Source organism: Hippocampus zosterae, chromosome 8 (assembly GCF_025434085.1).
Source record: "Hippocampus zosterae strain Florida chromosome 8, ASM2543408v3, whole genome shotgun sequence".
In the NCBI taxonomy this organism is placed as follows: Eukaryota; Metazoa; Chordata; class Actinopteri; order Syngnathiformes; family Syngnathidae; genus Hippocampus; species Hippocampus zosterae.
Window position 1 is genome coordinate 21,125,863 of NC_067458.1, and position 17,500 is coordinate 21,143,362.

General features: G+C 45.5%; 1 protein-coding gene across 6 annotated transcripts in view; it reads left to right on the top strand.

The window, feature by feature from the left end:
• Positions 1-17,051, top strand: part of farp2 (FERM, RhoGEF and pleckstrin domain protein 2) — a 38,304-nt gene extending 21,253 nt beyond the window's left edge. For 2 of the 6 annotated variants that reach the window (XM_052073007.1, XM_052073006.1), the window contains 21 exons: positions 1,462-1,609; positions 1,712-1,807; positions 1,880-2,043; positions 2,378-2,446; positions 2,534-2,591; positions 2,837-3,080; positions 8,098-8,294; positions 8,852-8,941; positions 9,192-9,325; positions 10,428-10,509; positions 10,602-10,839; positions 11,041-11,171; positions 11,483-11,551; positions 12,147-12,236; positions 12,345-12,365; positions 13,268-13,350; positions 13,442-13,563; positions 14,153-14,316; positions 15,440-15,547; positions 15,627-15,778; positions 16,458-17,051. In XM_052073007.1, coding sequence (XP_051928967.1) covers positions 1,462-1,609; positions 1,712-1,807; positions 1,880-2,043; positions 2,378-2,446; positions 2,534-2,591; positions 2,837-3,080; positions 8,098-8,294; positions 8,852-8,941; positions 9,192-9,325; positions 10,428-10,509; positions 10,602-10,839; positions 11,041-11,171; positions 11,483-11,551; positions 12,147-12,236; positions 12,345-12,365; positions 13,268-13,350; positions 13,442-13,563; positions 14,153-14,316; positions 15,440-15,547; positions 15,627-15,778; positions 16,458-16,569 — 2,572 coding nt within the window. In that variant the 3' untranslated portion in view covers positions 16,570-17,051. Of the gene's footprint in view, positions 1-1,461; positions 1,610-1,711; positions 1,808-1,879; positions 2,044-2,377; positions 2,447-2,533; positions 2,592-2,836; positions 3,081-8,097; positions 8,295-8,851; positions 8,942-9,191; positions 9,326-10,427; positions 10,510-10,601; positions 10,840-11,040; positions 11,172-11,482; positions 11,552-12,146; positions 12,237-12,344; positions 12,366-13,267; positions 13,351-13,441; positions 13,564-14,152; positions 14,317-14,660; positions 14,795-15,439; positions 15,548-15,626; positions 15,779-16,457 lie in introns of those variants that run through there. The other 4 variants (XM_052073010.1, XM_052073011.1, XM_052073012.1 and 1 more) reach the window with 4 other exon arrangements.
• Positions 17,052-17,500: the final 449 nt, after the last annotated feature.

Here is a 17,500-nt window from a genome sequence, read left to right on the forward strand (position 1 = left end):
GCATGTCAGGCTGATTGGTCGCTCTAAATTGTCCCTAGGTGTGAGTGTGAGCGTGGATGGTTGTTTGTCTCTGTGTGCCCTGCGATTGGCTGGCAACTGATTCAGGGTGTCCCCCGCCCACTGCCCGAAGACGGCTGGGATAGGCTCCAGCGACCCTGGTGAGGATTAAGCGGTTCAGAAAATGGATGGATGGATGGATAATTTCTTACAGTTTTATTTAATTGTTATAATTTTTTAGATTTTAAAAATAAAAAATTGTTCGATATTTTATTTCAAGGTATAGCAAATATTTATTTTAGACCATTTTGTTCTTACTTACGGGGTGAGCATGCAAACTCCACATAGGGAACCTGGAATTGAACCCTCCGCACTGTGAGTTCGACGTGCTAACCACTGGCACCACCGTGCCGCCCTATTTAGCATCTTTTAAACACAAAATATGGCCAAAGACGTGTACCCGTATCCACTTTGTATTTTAGTTTCTCCTATATATCCACTTTCTTCGTATTTCATGACATATTTTACGCGGTTTTGGTTATTTGACTGTTTTTGCTTGATGCGGTGCCCTTATTTTGCATCTTTAGTTACGAGAGAGCGCATTTGTGCCCTTTTCCCCCCAGCGCCATTCTCCTCCAACAGTGTCTCTTTCCAACACTGCGCACTAGTTTGCTAATCTCTTCCCTCCCTTGCCTGAGTGGAAGTACATGCGGCCTAATCCCCTACCCCATCCTCCTCCGTCTCCCTCTGTGTTGTCGGTCTATTAGCCGTAAGGCCAGTAGGGCAGCAGGGGAGGGCCCTAAGGAGATTTAACCGCTTAACGGATCGCCCAATTTAGAATGTGGTCATTATTGGATGGGTATGTCCTCCTAGCAATTCTTTTTTTTTTTTAATTTTTCATTTTAATAATGGCGCTCACATCCCGGAAGCCCACATCATTTTTAGTTGGCTGTACTTGACGTAAAGGTCAGCACAGGCTTACTGAACACTTGCATTCTAATGTGGCTGGTGACGAAGACAAGAGAGCGACACCCTAGAAATTCACTAGCAACCCCCGGTAACTAGGAAAACAGTTGTGTCCCTGACACCTAGTTTCAACTAGCGACATTAAATGTGATGAGCGTGTCTGTCAGGAGTGGAAAAAATGTCCAGGATCTATGTCTCAAATTGAACAACAGGTTGCCCATTTTGGTTTGAAGCAGCAATTCTGTGGAGAGTTGCGGAGAGTTCGTCAATCGACGCAACATTGCATGGATGTCATTAAAGTAACATAATCGTAACAGGATGTTAAAAAAAAAAAGTCAAAAGGAACCCCGGGCCTGAAATTCAAAAGGAAGTTATCCATTTGGGTTGCTATTGTGACCAAAAGTGGTTCAAGGTCTAACCCCTGCGGCACTCCGTTTATTATTGCCCAGTTTGACAAATGCAGGCGTGCGGAAAACTTTGTTTGTTGACCCCGTTCAGTGGCCAGACCCCCGCCGAATCAGACTTCCAAATATTGGAGATCGCACGCAAGCTGGAGATGTACGGCGTGCGCTTCCACCCGGCGGCCGATCGGGAAGGCACAAAGATCAACCTGGCCGTGGCCCACATGGGCCTTCAGGTCTTTCAGGTGATCTTCCGTTCACCCTCTCCGTCACCTTGTCCGGTTACAAAGAAACTCCTGCGTGAATACGTCTGGTTTTTTTTTTTGGTTTGTTTGTTTCTTTTTCAGGGTCACACCAAAATAAACACCTTCAATTGGTCTAAGATTCGCAAGCTGAGTTTCAAGAGGAAGCGCTTCCTGATCAAGCTCCACCCAGAAGTTCACGTACGTATAAAAGCTCACAGATGACTGATCTCGGGTCCGATACGCTAGACCTGGTCTCTCTTTTACTTCCAGGGCCCACATCAAGACACTCTTGAGTTCATGATGGGCAGCAGGGACCAGTGCAAGGTCTTCTGGAAGATCTGTGTAGAGTATCACTCCTTTTTCCGTCTTGTGGACCAACCCCAACCAAAACCCAAGACCATACTTTTCACCAGAGGCTCTTCTTTCCGATACAGGTACGCTTGGATTAAAAGTTTTAATGTTACCTTTCGCCAAGACCCTCGAAAACCAAATGAACACGGTGTGCCCTGGTGAACAACGTTTGGTAGTCCGCGATCCATCTTAGTTGGTTGGAAACAAAATCGCTAACATTGACGTGAGGCCTCCTGAGTCAGCTGCTAACTAGGTCCAAACAAAGCTCTCTGCCTCCGTTTTTTTTTTTTTAAGGACCTATGTGTGTCCATAAAAACCACATTTTATATTAGAATTTTTATTCATACCGTGAGAGTAAAAATGACTTTTAACAATTGGTCACGTCATTGATTGTAGTTTTTTTTTTTTTCCTTTCAGTGGGCGGACGCAGAAGCAGCTTGTGGAATACGTGAGGGAGAACGGAGCCAAGAGAACGCCGTATCAGAGGTGTGTGTCTCTTTCAAACGAACCGTCAAGTTTGCTTCGCCGCGGATCGTCAAGACGATCCCACAATGTCTTGATCTTATTCGGCAGGAGGAACAGTAAAGTACAAACGTCGTCTCGCTCCTTTACCGTCGATGTGCCAAAACAGGTCAGTCCATTTGGGTCCTCAAATTTTTATGCTCTATGTGTTATGGAGCCAAAACATTTGCTACAGCTCCTGTCATGAGATTCATTCATGACATTATCAGCAAACAAAGATAAATCTGGAGCTCTTGACACTACGAGATATTTTAAAGAGCTCCGAAGCACAGTTTTCTGGTAGACCTGTAGCTTTTTTTGGGGTGTTTTGTTGGTTTTTTTGGGGGTCTTCACAATCTTGTGTACTGATCGCAGAGCTTGTTGTTCAACGATCGTCTCCGGACGCCGTGCTCCCATCCCTCGTCCTCGGTGTCCTTCCTCTCACCGCACATCTCCAGCGTGGTCAGCCCGCGAAAGGACCACCCGGCTCACCACCATCCGCAGCGGCCGCCTTCACCCGCCCCGGCGTCCCCTCAACAACAGCAGCCGCAGCCTCGCGTCCCTCCGAAGGAAGAAGCCGTCAACGGCGGCAATCCCCTGACTCACTACTCTTTGCCAGGTGCTCCCACCACCGCTCACTTCGGCCCCGCGTTTGTCCGCGTCGAAGGCGTCGCCCCGCAATCGCAAGCGTCCAAAAACGAGGCCGGTAAGCCTTTTTCTCGAAGGGCAGGAAGGAAGGGGGTTCTCACGCCCGAGGCTTTCGAGGCCGAGCTTTTGCGTACCAAACAAATGTTCTCGCCGCTGCGCGTCACCGAGGAGTTCATAGACGACGATCCCACGCAAATGTCTTTCTACGACGGTCGGGCGGGGGCCGACCCTTACGGACGCAATGACGTCGATGACGAACACGAGTCGGCTAAGAACGGGCTCTTCAGCGTGGGTCTCGAAGACCTGAACGGCAGCGTCAACGCTTTCTCCGACAGCGCGGCGGGTCATTCCGAGACCAGCTCCTTGCTCAACAACCGTTCGGAGTGCAGCTCCCTGGACAACTTAGGGCTCAGTTCTGCGTGCGAGTCCGCGTCGGCCGCCCGAGACTCGGCCTCCTCGCTGCGTCTGCCCACCGGCTCCGACGTGCGGTCGGAGGCCAGCTCCATGGTCAACTTCCCGGCGTGCTCGGTGCGCTCCGAGAGCAGCTCGGCTGTGCAGTTCAGCGACTTGGTAGAGCAGCTGGAGCAGCTCAGCTACCCGCCCACCGGTACCGAGGGCTCCGGGAACGGCACCTCCGACTCGGACTCGGACTGGGGCTCGGACAGCGTCCTTCCGCCGGAGCAAAATCTGTTTTACAGCAACGCTCTCACCGGGAATGCCGGGATTGAGAACTTTCTCCTTCAGTGCCATAACCTGCAGGCCTTGGCCCTTGCGGATCCCCCTGGACCTGCGCAAATGTAGTTGAGATTCAAAGAAAATCGTAATTTTTGAGAGTTAGGGAACTCAAAAACGCCGTTTTTTTGAGAATGCAAACGGGTCTCTCAAACCACAAGATTCAGGAACATTTCGATCTTTGTACTCGAACGGCAAGTCTTGAAGCTGCACGAAGTCCAATCCGGCACTTCAGATCCCAGAACAACCCCGCCAGTCGTCTTGTGGCCCTGAATCTAAACGCCGGCACATCAAGGTCGATTTGGCTGTTGGTTTACAAAAACAAAAACAAGTTTTGGATCATGAGAAGAGTTACTGGTTGTGAGGTCTACTTTGCTGTAGTAACTCCCCGACCCACCTGGACCGACATAAATTTTGTAGCCATTTAGATGATTAAGAAATAACATGTCACTTTGGCTGATATCGTTTACGCAGTAAATGCTGTTTTGGGCTCAAAAGCTGCATTTCCGCCGAAAGTTCTTGGAACTTTTATTTTTGGCACTTATCTAGTAGTTCTTGGAAGAACAAAAAGGTTCCGGTCAGGTTCTTTGGTGCAGCAGTCACCTACCCAGAATGGTTCCTGAACCCTGGAAAAGTACTACCGCTTAGAATGGTCTCTTTTTTTGGCGGGGCCTGGAACTAAAGTCTGGAAAAAAAGTCCCCATACTTCAGACACACTTTATCTAAAGTTCCTGGTCCCGGGGCAGCGTTGCCGGTGGCCATGGTTGAGCCCACCTGGACCTGCGCTAATTTATGCGGCCATTGATTTTCAAAGCCCTGCAGATTCAGCGAAAACCTTCCTGTGAGACTGCCAACTGCTGGCCTGGCATGCGTATTACAGCATGACGCAATGTTGTCATGTGTGCATAAAAGCTTTTTTTGGGGGGGTTAACTGAAGTAACATTTAAATTGGTGCACGTCAGCAGAACCTTCTTCTCCTTAACTCCTACATTCTTAGACTGTACATAGGATCCGCGTGTTGTCGCCGGTGAACTAATCCCTCTCGCGTCCAAAATCACTTTTTTTAGACCCCCCCCCCCAAAAAAAAATGCCATGTCGCTTAAGTTACCAAACATTACATAGTTCGTGTTGCTATTCTACCTTATTTTGCTAGCATTATATACTCTGTAAATAATTTGCGTGCCTGGCTGACAGCTTTCTTCTGCACCAAGCGTTCCATTTTTAACAAAACGTGCTTACTCAAAAGTTATTTTCACTCCTTGTCTTTAAAAAAAACAAAACAAAACCTTTTAATCTTGCGGCAACGTCAAACTGCACGTCCCCTGCGGAGTCAGGCAAAAGGTGGAAACTTAGGAGACAGTTCGAAAGAGTTGATGGATATCTTCTTTTTCTATCGAACTATTTTCTGCACTTTAAAACTGTAAATGTTAAATGTAATAGACAGTCGTAGGACATCCGAGGTTGTGGCCCCACGGTGATGACATAATGTAGCCATGAAGGTTTGTTGTATTCTCGTTCTGAAACTGGTTTTAAAATGTGTGAATACATCCGGCAACTCCTCGTCTTACTCGACTTCCTGCGGTTTGTAAAACCTGATCGTAAGAGGATGGCTGTCTCGTCCTTGGGTTGTGAATTAGCGAGTTTTTCGGGTGGAGTTGGAAGTAATCGCATTGATGCTTCGCTGACACCTGCTGGTCAAAGCAGCCGTTGTCTTGAGTTCGCTTCCCGGGACTCTTAAGTCACTGCTTCATTTGGTTCATTGAAGAATATCGGCTGCTGACGAGCCATTTTGTCCCTCGCGAATGTATCCGCATAGAAGATTAATTGTCGGCTCGTCGACGTGACGCTCGTGGGACATCGTGTAGCACTAGCGGGTCACAAAATGTGACCTTCGGGGGCCTGTTCAGGGCGTTGGCACGAGTTCATTTCAGGGGTTTCTTTGCATGCTATCTTTTGATTATCTTCATAGAGCAACACATTGTGGCCTCTCCCCATATACTCTTTTGAGTATATTTTCTTCTGTCTGAAGGTCCATTTTGTATTTTTTTTTTTTTTTTGTGTGTGTGTGTGTGTGCAGTCAGCACTTGCGCTTCTGTGCCCTCCGAGCACTTCTTGATGTCAGGTGTACGTTTTGGTACTTTGTAGGATGTTTACAGCCATAATAATGTCACGATGGCGGAATCATCATTTCCGCTTATTGTTACTCGCTTTGAAGCTAGGCAACGGTACGGTCGCTTGTGTTCCATCGCCGCATCACTTTTTTTTTTTTTGTCTTTCTTGGTGCCCTCCGCACATTTAATTAGCGGCAGTGGGTATTGAAAGCCAAACCCTGTCAAAGTACATCAACTTTTTCTGACGTTGAACGACACGACTAAAGTTGTAACCCGTGCAATGAAATTGAAAAAGAACAAAATAAGTTGGTAGGAAATTTTGAAGTGCTTCAAGAAAATATGAAATCAACAAATGTGTCTTTTAATTTGTGGGTCACTGATAATTTTTTTTTTTCATCCCATCTAAAATTTATTTTAATTTTTAAAAAAAAGCACAATACTGTAGGTTTTTTCTACATTTGTAAATTTTTTAATATTAATTTAGTAATTGCTTATTTAACAAATAACTCAGTTTCTCATTTTCTACCACGTAAAAAAAAAAAAAAGTCAGCCAAACTGATATTTTTTGCTTCTATTTTTCTCCCGTCGAAATTTGAAAAAAATAGTCAATTGCTCATTTACAAAATGTTACTACAATAATAGTCTTAACACGCTTGCCAGATTTAAATATTCTGGCATGTAAATATTCTGCTGAATAAAACAATTATTTACAATTCAAGATTTGTCCAATCGTGACTGAATTGTACTGGTTCTAATTCATTCATTTTATCGCAGTTCTTGATGTGAAAACGTTGATCCATCCTCCAAACTGACTTTCCATTCCCACTGTTCGATTCTCCGCGGTGGGGGGGGGGCGACGCTTACTCCACGCGCGTACATTAGACGTCCGTTCCGCACCGCAACCGCCGTCTAATCTCCAACACATGTGTATCTAAAGTCCATATGTACTTTAACATGTTGTGTGTATGTTTCTCTCAAAAAGAATAAAGACGAGTACCACACGTGTTGGACTTAAACATTCTTTTTGGAGATACCTGTAGAAATCTACTTATTCCACCACAAATGTATCTTTCCGCCGTCGATTAAAAACCCAAACCACGCATCGTACTTTCGATTGCAGTTAAAAGACGGCAACAGGATTGACTGGATCCAAATTTGTGTGGGTGTGTGCGCTTGTGTTTTTTTTCTATTTGGACAAACTTGTAGCCAAAGCCACCCCCCGCCCCCTACAAAAAAGTTGTCCCTCCCTCCTGTCTGGTGCAGGCCCGTTGTAGATAAACTATAAACAACTCCACGCCCTCCAGACGGACCGCATTCCTGATTAGTCGCGAGCAATTGTTTCCGGGTCATGAGAGACTTTTTTTTCTTTCTCTTCCCTTTCTCGCTCCTCCACTCCCACCCACTTTTTTCCCCCTTCTATTTTTTTTAGAGGGGTTGGGGGGGTTGTATTTAGACAAGTGGAAGAGCAGTTGTGTGCTTGACCTCAGAGGAGGATGTTAAAGAGTTGTGCAGTTTTTGTTGTGGTTTGATTTGGATTCTGAATCCTGCGTTGTTCTCACCGAGGCTTCTCCAAAAAAATGGCAGAGGAGGGAGAAAATGTGGCAAACATTAGCCGCGTTTTCGTTGACCACAGGAATTTAACCCAGAAACTTTTGGACGCCCATTTTGACCGCAGAAACTTTTGTCTTCCTCACGCTTTGTTGACAGCCTGAGCCCAAGTTAACACCAAAAGTCTGGCGTGTTCTGCGACTTTACTTACCAACGAGACAAAAAAAACGAAACAATCGACAGAGTAAACAAAGCAAAAAGAAGGCCACGTCACACATGGGCGCATGCGGGCGTGTGCGATGGTTGTGTCATATGATTCATGTGATTGCTTCCTTGTGTTCACCGCCACCGCGCACAATAGAAAAAACAAAAAACAAAACGCCGAGAATAATAAGCCGCAGTTTAAATAAAACAAATACAAGGTCACGCCAATGCGGGTGACATGCACTGTAAACGCTTTCGTAAACAAATTGCTCACATTGCTGTAATTGTTGATCTTGACGGGCATTAATGAAACACAATATTTACATCATTGCTTGTTTGTTTAAAAAAAAAAAAAGCATGGAAATGACCCTTTATCGTTGTCATTTTGTGCAGACATGGCGCTGGACAGCCCCCACCTGTCCCGCGTCGAAGCCGCTGGCCCCCTTTCCCTGTCGCCCTCCTTCCAGATGTCCACGCTCAGCCTGCCGGGCCAGGCCGCCACCAACGTTTCCTCGCCCCTGCAAAGCCCCATCCTGAGCGAGGTGGGCAGCAATGCCAGACTAGAGGAGGAGGAGGAGGGCAGGAGGAAGGTACATGCCCCCCCCACCCCCGATCTGAAATCAGAAATTACATATCTATTGTAGAAGACTTGTATGAAGAAATATTCATTTAATATTAATCCAGTTCACATACAGTAGTGCCTTGAGATACGAGTGACCCAAGTTAGGAGTTTTTCCAAAGTAGAAACTGTCATACGGCCATTTTTTTTCTTTTTGCTTTGCGAAACAAGCGCCGCGCGGTGTCTGTGAACCCAACTCGGCCATTTGGCGGATTGGGAACTATTTGAACTCAAAAGACTCGAAGCCGTTTGTTGCCACTCCCAGTTGAAGTTTGCTGTCAAACTCGGGTTTGCATTTCAAACAAAAATAACTTGGCGCGGTAATAAGTGTTGCCTTCATTTAGCCCTCAATTCTGGTGAGTTGATTTAATAATCCCCCGAAACCAATATTTGGAAATGACCTATATTACGTTAAAACATTTCTATTGTTTTCATTAGTACATTGAAATGATATTTGGAAATGAGAAAGGGGTGTGCACTTTTTTTTGAAAGATTATTATTATTATGAACATATTATTTGCTCCTTAGAGGTATCCCGCCGACAAAGCCTACTTCATTGCCAAAGAGATTTTGACCACAGAGAGAACCTACCTAAAGGATCTGGAAGTCATCACTGTGGTGAGTGGATAAAAAAATGGCCTGAAAATAACATTGATAACATTTCACACACAAAAAAAGCTTTTTTTTTCCTCAAAGAAATACACATTTTTAATTTCTTTTTCTCCCTCGCAATATTTGATTTCAGATTTTTTTTTCCCCTGGCAAAGCAAAGGGTTTAATTTTTCTTTGTCCTTTTAAATTGTGTGCCTTGGCTCGAGAAAGGATTGGAAACCCGATTGACTTGGTCCTTCTGTCCGTCCGTCCTTAGTGGTTCCGCAGTGCGGTGATCAAGGAGAACGCCATGCCCGACGGCCTGATGACGCTGCTCTTCTCCAACATCGACCCGATTTATGAATTCCATCGCGGCTTCCTCAAGGAGCTGGATCAACGGCTGGCGCTCTGGTGGGTGCGAGAATGTGAATTAGGGTAATCTCGATTGCGTGTTTCAAACCAATTAAGTGACCCACCGACTCGCCTGACGACAGAAACGTTATGAAAGAGCGACGCTGGCTGGCTGCGTTAATGATGTTAGCTAAGCTCGCTAGCCATTATTAGCCATGTTAGCTCAAGTGGCTATGCTCGCTTCCGGCTTAGCTTATAACTAGAAAGCTTTTTTTTTTTTTTTAGTTTATCTTCTTTTTTAACATATCTTATTTTAGACCAGATGACGGTATGTGGCTAAATTTGCCAAGGGTACGCCGGGCATTCGGCATTATTTCAGGAGCGACGCTGGCTGGCTGCGTTAATGATGTTAGCTAAGCTCGCTAGCCATTATTAGCCATGTTAGCTCAAGTGGCTATGCTCGCTTCCGGCTTAGCTTGTAACTAGAAAGCTTTTTTTTTTTAATGTTTATCTTATTTTTAACATATCTTGGACCAGATGAAGGTATGTGGCTAAATTTGCCAAGGGCATGCCGGGCATTCGGCATTATTTCAGGAGCGACGCTGGCTGGCTGCGTTAATGATGTTAGCTAAGCTCGCTAGCCATTATTAGCCATGTTAGCTCAAGTGGCTATGCTCGCTTCCGGCTTAGCTTGTAACTAGAAAGCTTTTTTTTTTAATGTTTATCTTCTTTTTAACATATCTTATCTTGGACCAGATGAAGGTATGTGGCTAAATTTGCCAAGGATACGCCGGGCAATCGGCATTATTTCAGGAGCGACGCTGGCTGGCTGCGTTAATGATGTTAGCTAAGCTTGCTAGCCATTATTAGCCATGTTAGCTCAAGTGGCTATGCTCGCTTCCGGCTTAGCTTGTAACTAGAAAGCTTTTTTTTTTTTTTAGTTTATCTTCTTTTTTAACATATCTTATCTTGGACCAGATGAAGGTATGTGGCTAAATTTGCCAAGGGCACGCCGGGCATTCGGTATTATTTCAGTACGGTGAACCCCCTTACTTTTGTCTAAATGAAGCTCGATAAACTCCTCTTTGATTGCTCCGTTTGACTTTTCAGGTGGTGTGGCTTTGTGAAATAAAGACACAATTTGTTGTTTTTGTTCCTTCAGGGAGGGCCGCTCTAATGCTCACGTCAAAGGTGACTACCAGAGGATCGGCGACGTGATGCTAAAGAATATGTCTGCTCTCAAGGTGAGATTTCACCTATTTACAGCTCTCACATGACATCCCAACTGGCACTTGATGTGAAATGTTTAAAAACGGCCGTTGCCCACCCACCTTAGGGCTTTACCGGCTACCTGCAGAAGCACGACGAGGTGCTGGCGGAGCTGGAGAAAGCCAGCAAGCGACTGAAGAAGCTGGAGACGGTCTACAAGGAGTTTGAACTGCAGAAGGTGTGTTACCTGCCACTCAACACCTTCCTGCTCAAGCCCATCCAGCGCCTCATGCACTACAAGCTCATCCTGGAGCGCCTGTGCAAGCACTACGGACCGGCCCACCGCCACCACGCAGACTGCAAAGGTGAGCGGGCGTATAAATTGCATGGCGTAAACACACAAGCGCACGCGCGCGCGCACTCGGCAAGCAGGAGTGGTCGGTCGGGGCTACCAAAGCTTTCTCTGCTGGTCCAAACACTATCAGAAGCATTGATCTACATGATAATAATTTTTTTGTTAGTTTTATTCATGATAAAGTGGCAGTTAAACACTATTTTGTGTGCAGAGGCTCTAAAGGAGGTGGCGGAGATCACGGCGCAGCTTCAGAGCAGCCTCATCCGCCTGGAGAACTTCCAGAAGCTCACTGAGCTGCAGCGAGACCTCATCGGGATCGACAACTTGACTGCACCGGGGAGGGTGAGTCGGGCTTTTGAATTGGGATTCAAAGTTGAGATTTCACATTTGAGTTTCAAGCCCCCCAGGGTTACACTGTCCAATACAAGGTTTCAAATTAGCATCCGAGTCAGAGTTACGATTTTAAATTTGGGTTAGTGTTTCAAGATAAGGTTTATCAAACTTCAAATATGAGTTGTGGCTTATGAATGATGATTTTCAGCCTGGCTGAGGGTATTGAACACGTTTCAAGTCATGTTTTGGGTTTCGATGCGAGTTCCGGTTAGCATCTCAAGGTACGGTGTGACTCTCCCTCCCTTTCTCTCTCTACGCAGGAGTTCATACGAGAGGGCTGCCTGTACAAGCTCACCAAGAAGGGACTGCAGCAAAGAATGTTCTTCCTGGTGAGGCGATCTTGACGATTCAATCAATCAAGTGATAGTAACCTTAAAACCTCGTTCGTGGCCATTTTCCTTGCGTTGCTTTTTGCTACTTGTACTGCGTCAAGTGTTGAAGTAACGTCATTAGTAGAAAAGCGCCATTTGTACCGCCTTTTTTTTGTCTTATGTTACTAATACAGTGATGCCAAGGAAATGCCATAGCTTATGATGAGCATTGATCGTCGCAATGTCATAACCTTTTAAGGAACAGATTTGAGCACAAACGGTTCACCAACACATGCAACAGTATAACAACACAGGCAGATATATTCTTTATTCTCTGTGAAAAGCGACTAATAATACTGCTGCTCAATGAGTCACTCGAGTGGTGGTGAAATTATGCTCATTTGTCGCGACGACTGTTTTATACTGCCCTCTAGTGGCCATGTCAAACACCACAGGACGAGCCGCAATGAATTAAGCATCATGCACAAACGGTTTGATTCTTTTTAGCGGTTTTCGCTGGCCATAACCATCCAATCATGATAAAATAATATCCACAATCAAGCCCGATGGTAATTTTGATGCGAATTCCCATGTTGTTGTCATTTTTTTTCAGTTCTCAGATATTCTCCTCTATACTAGCAAAGGCGTCACGGCAACCAACCAGTTCAAAGTCCACGGACAGTTGCCCCTCCATGGCATGATTGTGAGTATTGTTTGTATGGGGGTGGCTTTGGGGGGGGTCGAAGGAGGGCGTGAAGGGCGGGTTGGTGCTAACATTTGCATGTCTCTGCTTTTTAATCGCCGGCTGCAGCTCATAATTCTGGACGCTCCGGTAAGTGCGATGAGCTGTAGGTCAGCTCACTCGAGCATCCAATAAACCTCCTCGTCGTTTTCTTCCTCGGCTTCTCCTTACTTCCTCGCTTCATAGCAGAGAGCTCACCCTGCACATTTTTTTCGAGATGCACTAAGGAGTGGCACCCAAATTTCGTTGTATGCTATACGATGACAATCAAGGCGATTCTGATTCTGATTCACATGCTCAGATGATCCAAAATAACCAATGAAATGTCTCAAAAAGTGGGTTGGGGTCTCAAGTTCAAGCTAAAGGTGTAAAAATTGGACTTTTGAGTATGGTTTGGGTTTCAAGTCCAGTGTAGGGGTTTGATGTTCAGGATTCGTGGCAGCGTTGTGGTTTCCACTTAAAGTTTCAAGACATGGTTTGGAATTACAAGGATGGGATTTAAAATTTGTATTATGGTTTTCATTTAGTCTGCGTTAAGTGCGATGTATCGAGTTTTAAGACAGCCTTAGGGAGGGAAAAGTTAGGGTTGTAATTTTAAATCAGGATTATGATTTCCAAGAAGGGTTTCAAGTCAGGGTTCGGGTCTCAAATCAGAATCAGGGCCTCACGTCAGGCCTAAGGTTTCCCGTTAGGTGCTGGGTGTTATTGTTTCAAGCGTATATTAAGCCCTTACATTAGCATTCCAAGTTAGCGCCGATGTTTTCAAGGTAGGGCTTCAAGTGGGGGTTAGGATTTCATCCTTGGATTTGGTTTCAAATGAGGGTTTCATGCCCCGATTTATCGTTTCAAACACAGGTTCGGGTTGCAATTGGTGTCCAAGTAGGATATCAGGCTTGTGTTTTGGGCTCCCAAGTAGGGCATCAAGCTTGGCTAAGGGTTTCAAGGTAGGGCATCAATGGTTGTGTGACTTGAGTGTCGTTTGTGTCCGACAGGTGGAGGAGAGCGAGAAGGAGTGGGCGGTGCCTCATTGCTTCACCATCTACTCCGCACACAGGACCATCGTGGTGGCGGCCAGGTCAGACCACATCACTTCCTGTCTGTCGGTGATGTCACTTCCTGTTGTTCTGCGGCGCAAGTCCCTCACGCTTTGTTTTATGTTCACGCAGCTCCAAAGTGGAGATGAGCAAGTGGATCGAGGACCTCAACGTGGCTATCGACTTGGCCAAGAAGTCTCAGGAGAAGTCCGGCAGCGTCTTTCTGGACGGATGCCTCGCCGATCACTCCAATCGTAAGGGAGAGGAGGAGTCATGTGACCGAGAGATGGGACACTTTATTAGGAACGCCGGGCATCCAATATTGATGGAGAAAAAAAAATTGGGTTTCAAGTCAGATTAGGGTTTTAAGATATGGTTAATGTTTGAGATGATGGTTTTAAGAAGTGGTTAGGGTTTGAAATGAGAGTTTTACACAAGTCTGTGTTAGGGTTTTGGTTTGATTGGTTTATGTTCGGGTTTTAAGCCAGTTTGGGGGTTTCAGAATAGGGTTTCAAACCAGGCTTTGGGTTTCAAGCCAAGGTTTGGATTTCTCATTTGGGGACTGTTGCGAAAAATACCGCATGAACGCTTGTGTACGGCTTTAAGATAGGGTTATGGCTTCAATTTTATTTTTAAACAGATTAGCTAAAAATCAAATCAGGATTGGTGCTTGAAAGAAGTTCTTTGAGATATCGATGACGTTGTGCAGGTGTACCTAATGAAGTGTCCGGCGAGCCTGTTAGATTCCGTCCCGCCTCGCCCTCCACCTCGCTCACCTCCTTCCATCCCTCCTCCTCCTCCTCCTCCTTCCCGGCCCCCCCCCCCCCCACCTCCCGGCCTCAGGCTCTTCGGACGAGGTTTCCCTGGAGCAGGAGTCCGAAGACGACATGAACTCGTCGCGCACATCTCTGGACAAGCAGAGCCACCATCGCGCCAACACCACCATGCATGTGTGCTGGCACCGCAACACCAGCGTGTCCATGTCAGACCACAGCCTGGCTGTGGAGGTACTGCTGCCGCCTGTGATCCGAGCCACCTCACATCAGATTGCGCGCGGGAGGATTTTGCGCCTTGCAAAGAGAGCGGCTCATTTTCATACGCCTTTGTAACACTCACTCGCCGGTGTTACGCAGGGTTAACACGCCACCAAACCTTCTGACCTTTCCTCTGCAGCGTAACATGAACCTCCTCTTTTCCCGTACCACCCCGACTTCCCGTCCAATGTAGCAAGCCAACTCTACCTCTCCCATTCCTGTGTAACACACCGACACCGTTTTCTCTTTGGCGTAACACACTAACGCTTTCTTCTTCCTCTTCTTTCCCGTCTCGTTCTCCGACCGTCGGCGGTCAGTTTCTCCCTCTGCGTCCCCTGAGCTGCCTCCTCGCTACCTTCTGGGTCAGGGCCAGAGACCAAACACCATCACACACGTTTGCTGGTACCGCAACCAGAACCTTTCGCTCACCGATTACCTGCGCATGAACCAGGTACCGGCAAAGAGGTAGACAAGAGTTCTGGATAGCCTAGCGCGTCCAACAGTGTCCACGCGAAAACACGGCGCCCTAAATCGGTGATCGAGAGTGTGGTACATGGGCTGCCTCAAGTGTTACTCCGAGTGTGTTTATGCTATACCGATAGCCCCCGGCTAGCACATGAGCTAACAGGCGACTGGTGAATCTCTGTCTGGGTCGAAGACGCGTTATTTAAATTCTTCGGTGAGGTGATACTGCAAACAACACTGAGCTGTTTTGTAAAGTCTGGAATCCAGTGAAGATATTTTTTTGGAGTTGTAAACGTAGCTAGCTAGCTAGCTAGCTAACGTCACTTTTGTAGTGTTAGAAATGGGCCACAGACACAAAAAAAACCTGTGGATTGGTGATAAACAGCTTGACGTTTTATCACCTTACTTCAGTACAACATAGTTCTCATAAATCTCCGAGTTCACTTTGCAAAGTCTTTCAGTTGTATTTAACTTTGAAGTACAAGATTTACTTCAATTATTTATTATACGTAGGCAATACACCGTAATGGAATCATATACAGTATTACCTTTTCTTCTTGTATTTATCTCAGTGTCAAATTGTGGAGAATGTTAATGATGTATTACATTAACGCGGTGATGTGGTGTACAGAACCAGTTGTCGGGGTACCTTCTGAGGAAGTTCAAGAACAGCAATGGCTGGCAGAAACTCTGGGTGGTTTTCACCAACTTCTGCTTGTTCTTCTACAAGACGCACCAGGTGCGAAACATTTTCCAATCTTTTTGAGTGAGATTTTTTTTTTTTTTTCCTAAATTCATTCGTGTGGGGTTGTGCTCAGGATGACTTCCCGCTGGCAAGCCTGCCGCTGCTGGGCTACACGGTGAGCATGCCGGAGGAGGCGGACGCCATCCACAAGGATTACGTCTTCAAGCTGCAGTTCAAGTCGCACGTCTACTTCTTTCGGGCCGAGAGCGAGTACACTTTTGAGAGGTGAGAGTTTTCTTTCGTACGCTTCGTCACCGACACATGCACACTTGTCACAAATTTTTACAAGGGTTTTTTTTTCCTAATTTGTCATTTTTATTTAGTATTTCTTTCCCCCCCTTCCAATAATTCACAAAAACAAAAAGTTTAAAAAAAAGAGTGACTTGGTTTTACCTGATTTTTTTTTTTCAAGGGTGATGATTTTGTTTATTTTTCATCTAATTGTTTTCTCATACTTAATTATATTTGGTATTTGTTCTTAATTTCTCACATCTTCATTTAATGTTTTGTATTCGTTTTTCTGGTGTTTCTCAGAAAAGTCATTAAAAAAATGTAAAAAAAATATTGTCAATTTAAACAATGCTACAAAATATTGTACTTTTACATTTTTACCCTTTTTAAATGAGCCGGCAAGTGTATTTTATATTTAGTACTTCTCACTTTTCATCAAATACTTTTGCATTTTTGTTTGTCTTTGAGGCGTTTACCTAATTTGTTTATTTCTAATCAAATCGAATTTGTATTGTATTCTTTCTGAAGTCTCATTCAAAATATTTTCAGTTAAAAAAGGGGCCATATTGTAAAAATCACTTTTTTAACGTTGTCATCCAGCCGTTCACAAAATGTTTGTGTGTGTTTGTGTTTTTTAAGCACCTGCCAGCTAACAACTGTGTTGCACTCTCAGGTGGATGGAGGTGATCAAGAGCGCGGCCAGCGCCACAGCCCGTGTAAGCCTGCTGGTCCCCGCCAAAGGAGACGGAGAAAGAGGCCTCCCTGTCGAGATGAACGGAAGTTGACGCGGAGGAGTCCACGTCCGCATGCCTCCTTACATTAACCACCTTTAACGTTGATTTCTGCGAGAAGGCTCTTTTCAAGTTTTACAGAACCATCTTATCAAAAAGGCTGCAGCAGGTCTCATGTTGAAGGAGCTGAGGTGCGAAGAAGACGACGACAACGAGGAAGAAGGTTCCTGAAAGTGCACACGAAAGACTTGAGTGCGTCGGTGCTGCTATTCGTGCTGGCGTTGAATCAGTATTTGTCATTAACCAAGGCTGGTCCCTACTAAGATGATTGCTCTTAAAACAATTCATGCCGTATTGCGTCATCTCGTAACAAGAGAGGAAGTCTTAAGCGTCTGATCGTGTTAGAAGGCGCTACGGTCTAGTCATCTATTTATTGTGTCGTGTGGATGCGCGCGTGCGTGCGGGAGGCTGTTTATTGAGTCTTCCCATTGATTCTTTTTAAAACGTCGTCAAATAAAAAGATCCATTTCAGACTACACGCTCAGCCTGTGAATCTCCTTTTGCGTAGACTGATGGGGGGGAAAAAATAATCTGCATTTTGATTTGAAAATGTTTTTAAACAGGATGTAATCTATGACCGTCTCAATTGTTCATTCATCAGCGGGATAGGAGGGGCTTTTCATTCAGATCAATTGTCCATTATTCTTTAGATATGCTGTTAATCTTTTTTTTTTTTTACTTGTGGCAGAGAAATAAGGGGTCAAAGAATACCGATCCATGTGAAAATGGCAGGAAAATTAGAGGTATCAAAATGTTCCCCTAGGTATGAGGGTGGCCGCAGAATAACAAGGGGTGCTGGCCATGGCCCCCCCTGAACACCCTCTTGCTCCGCTCTTGTATTTATTTTAGCAGAAACTAAAAACCTTATGAGACAGAGGTCGCGTTTTCAAGAGTGGACTGGCCAAGATGGCAGAGCAAAATTCAT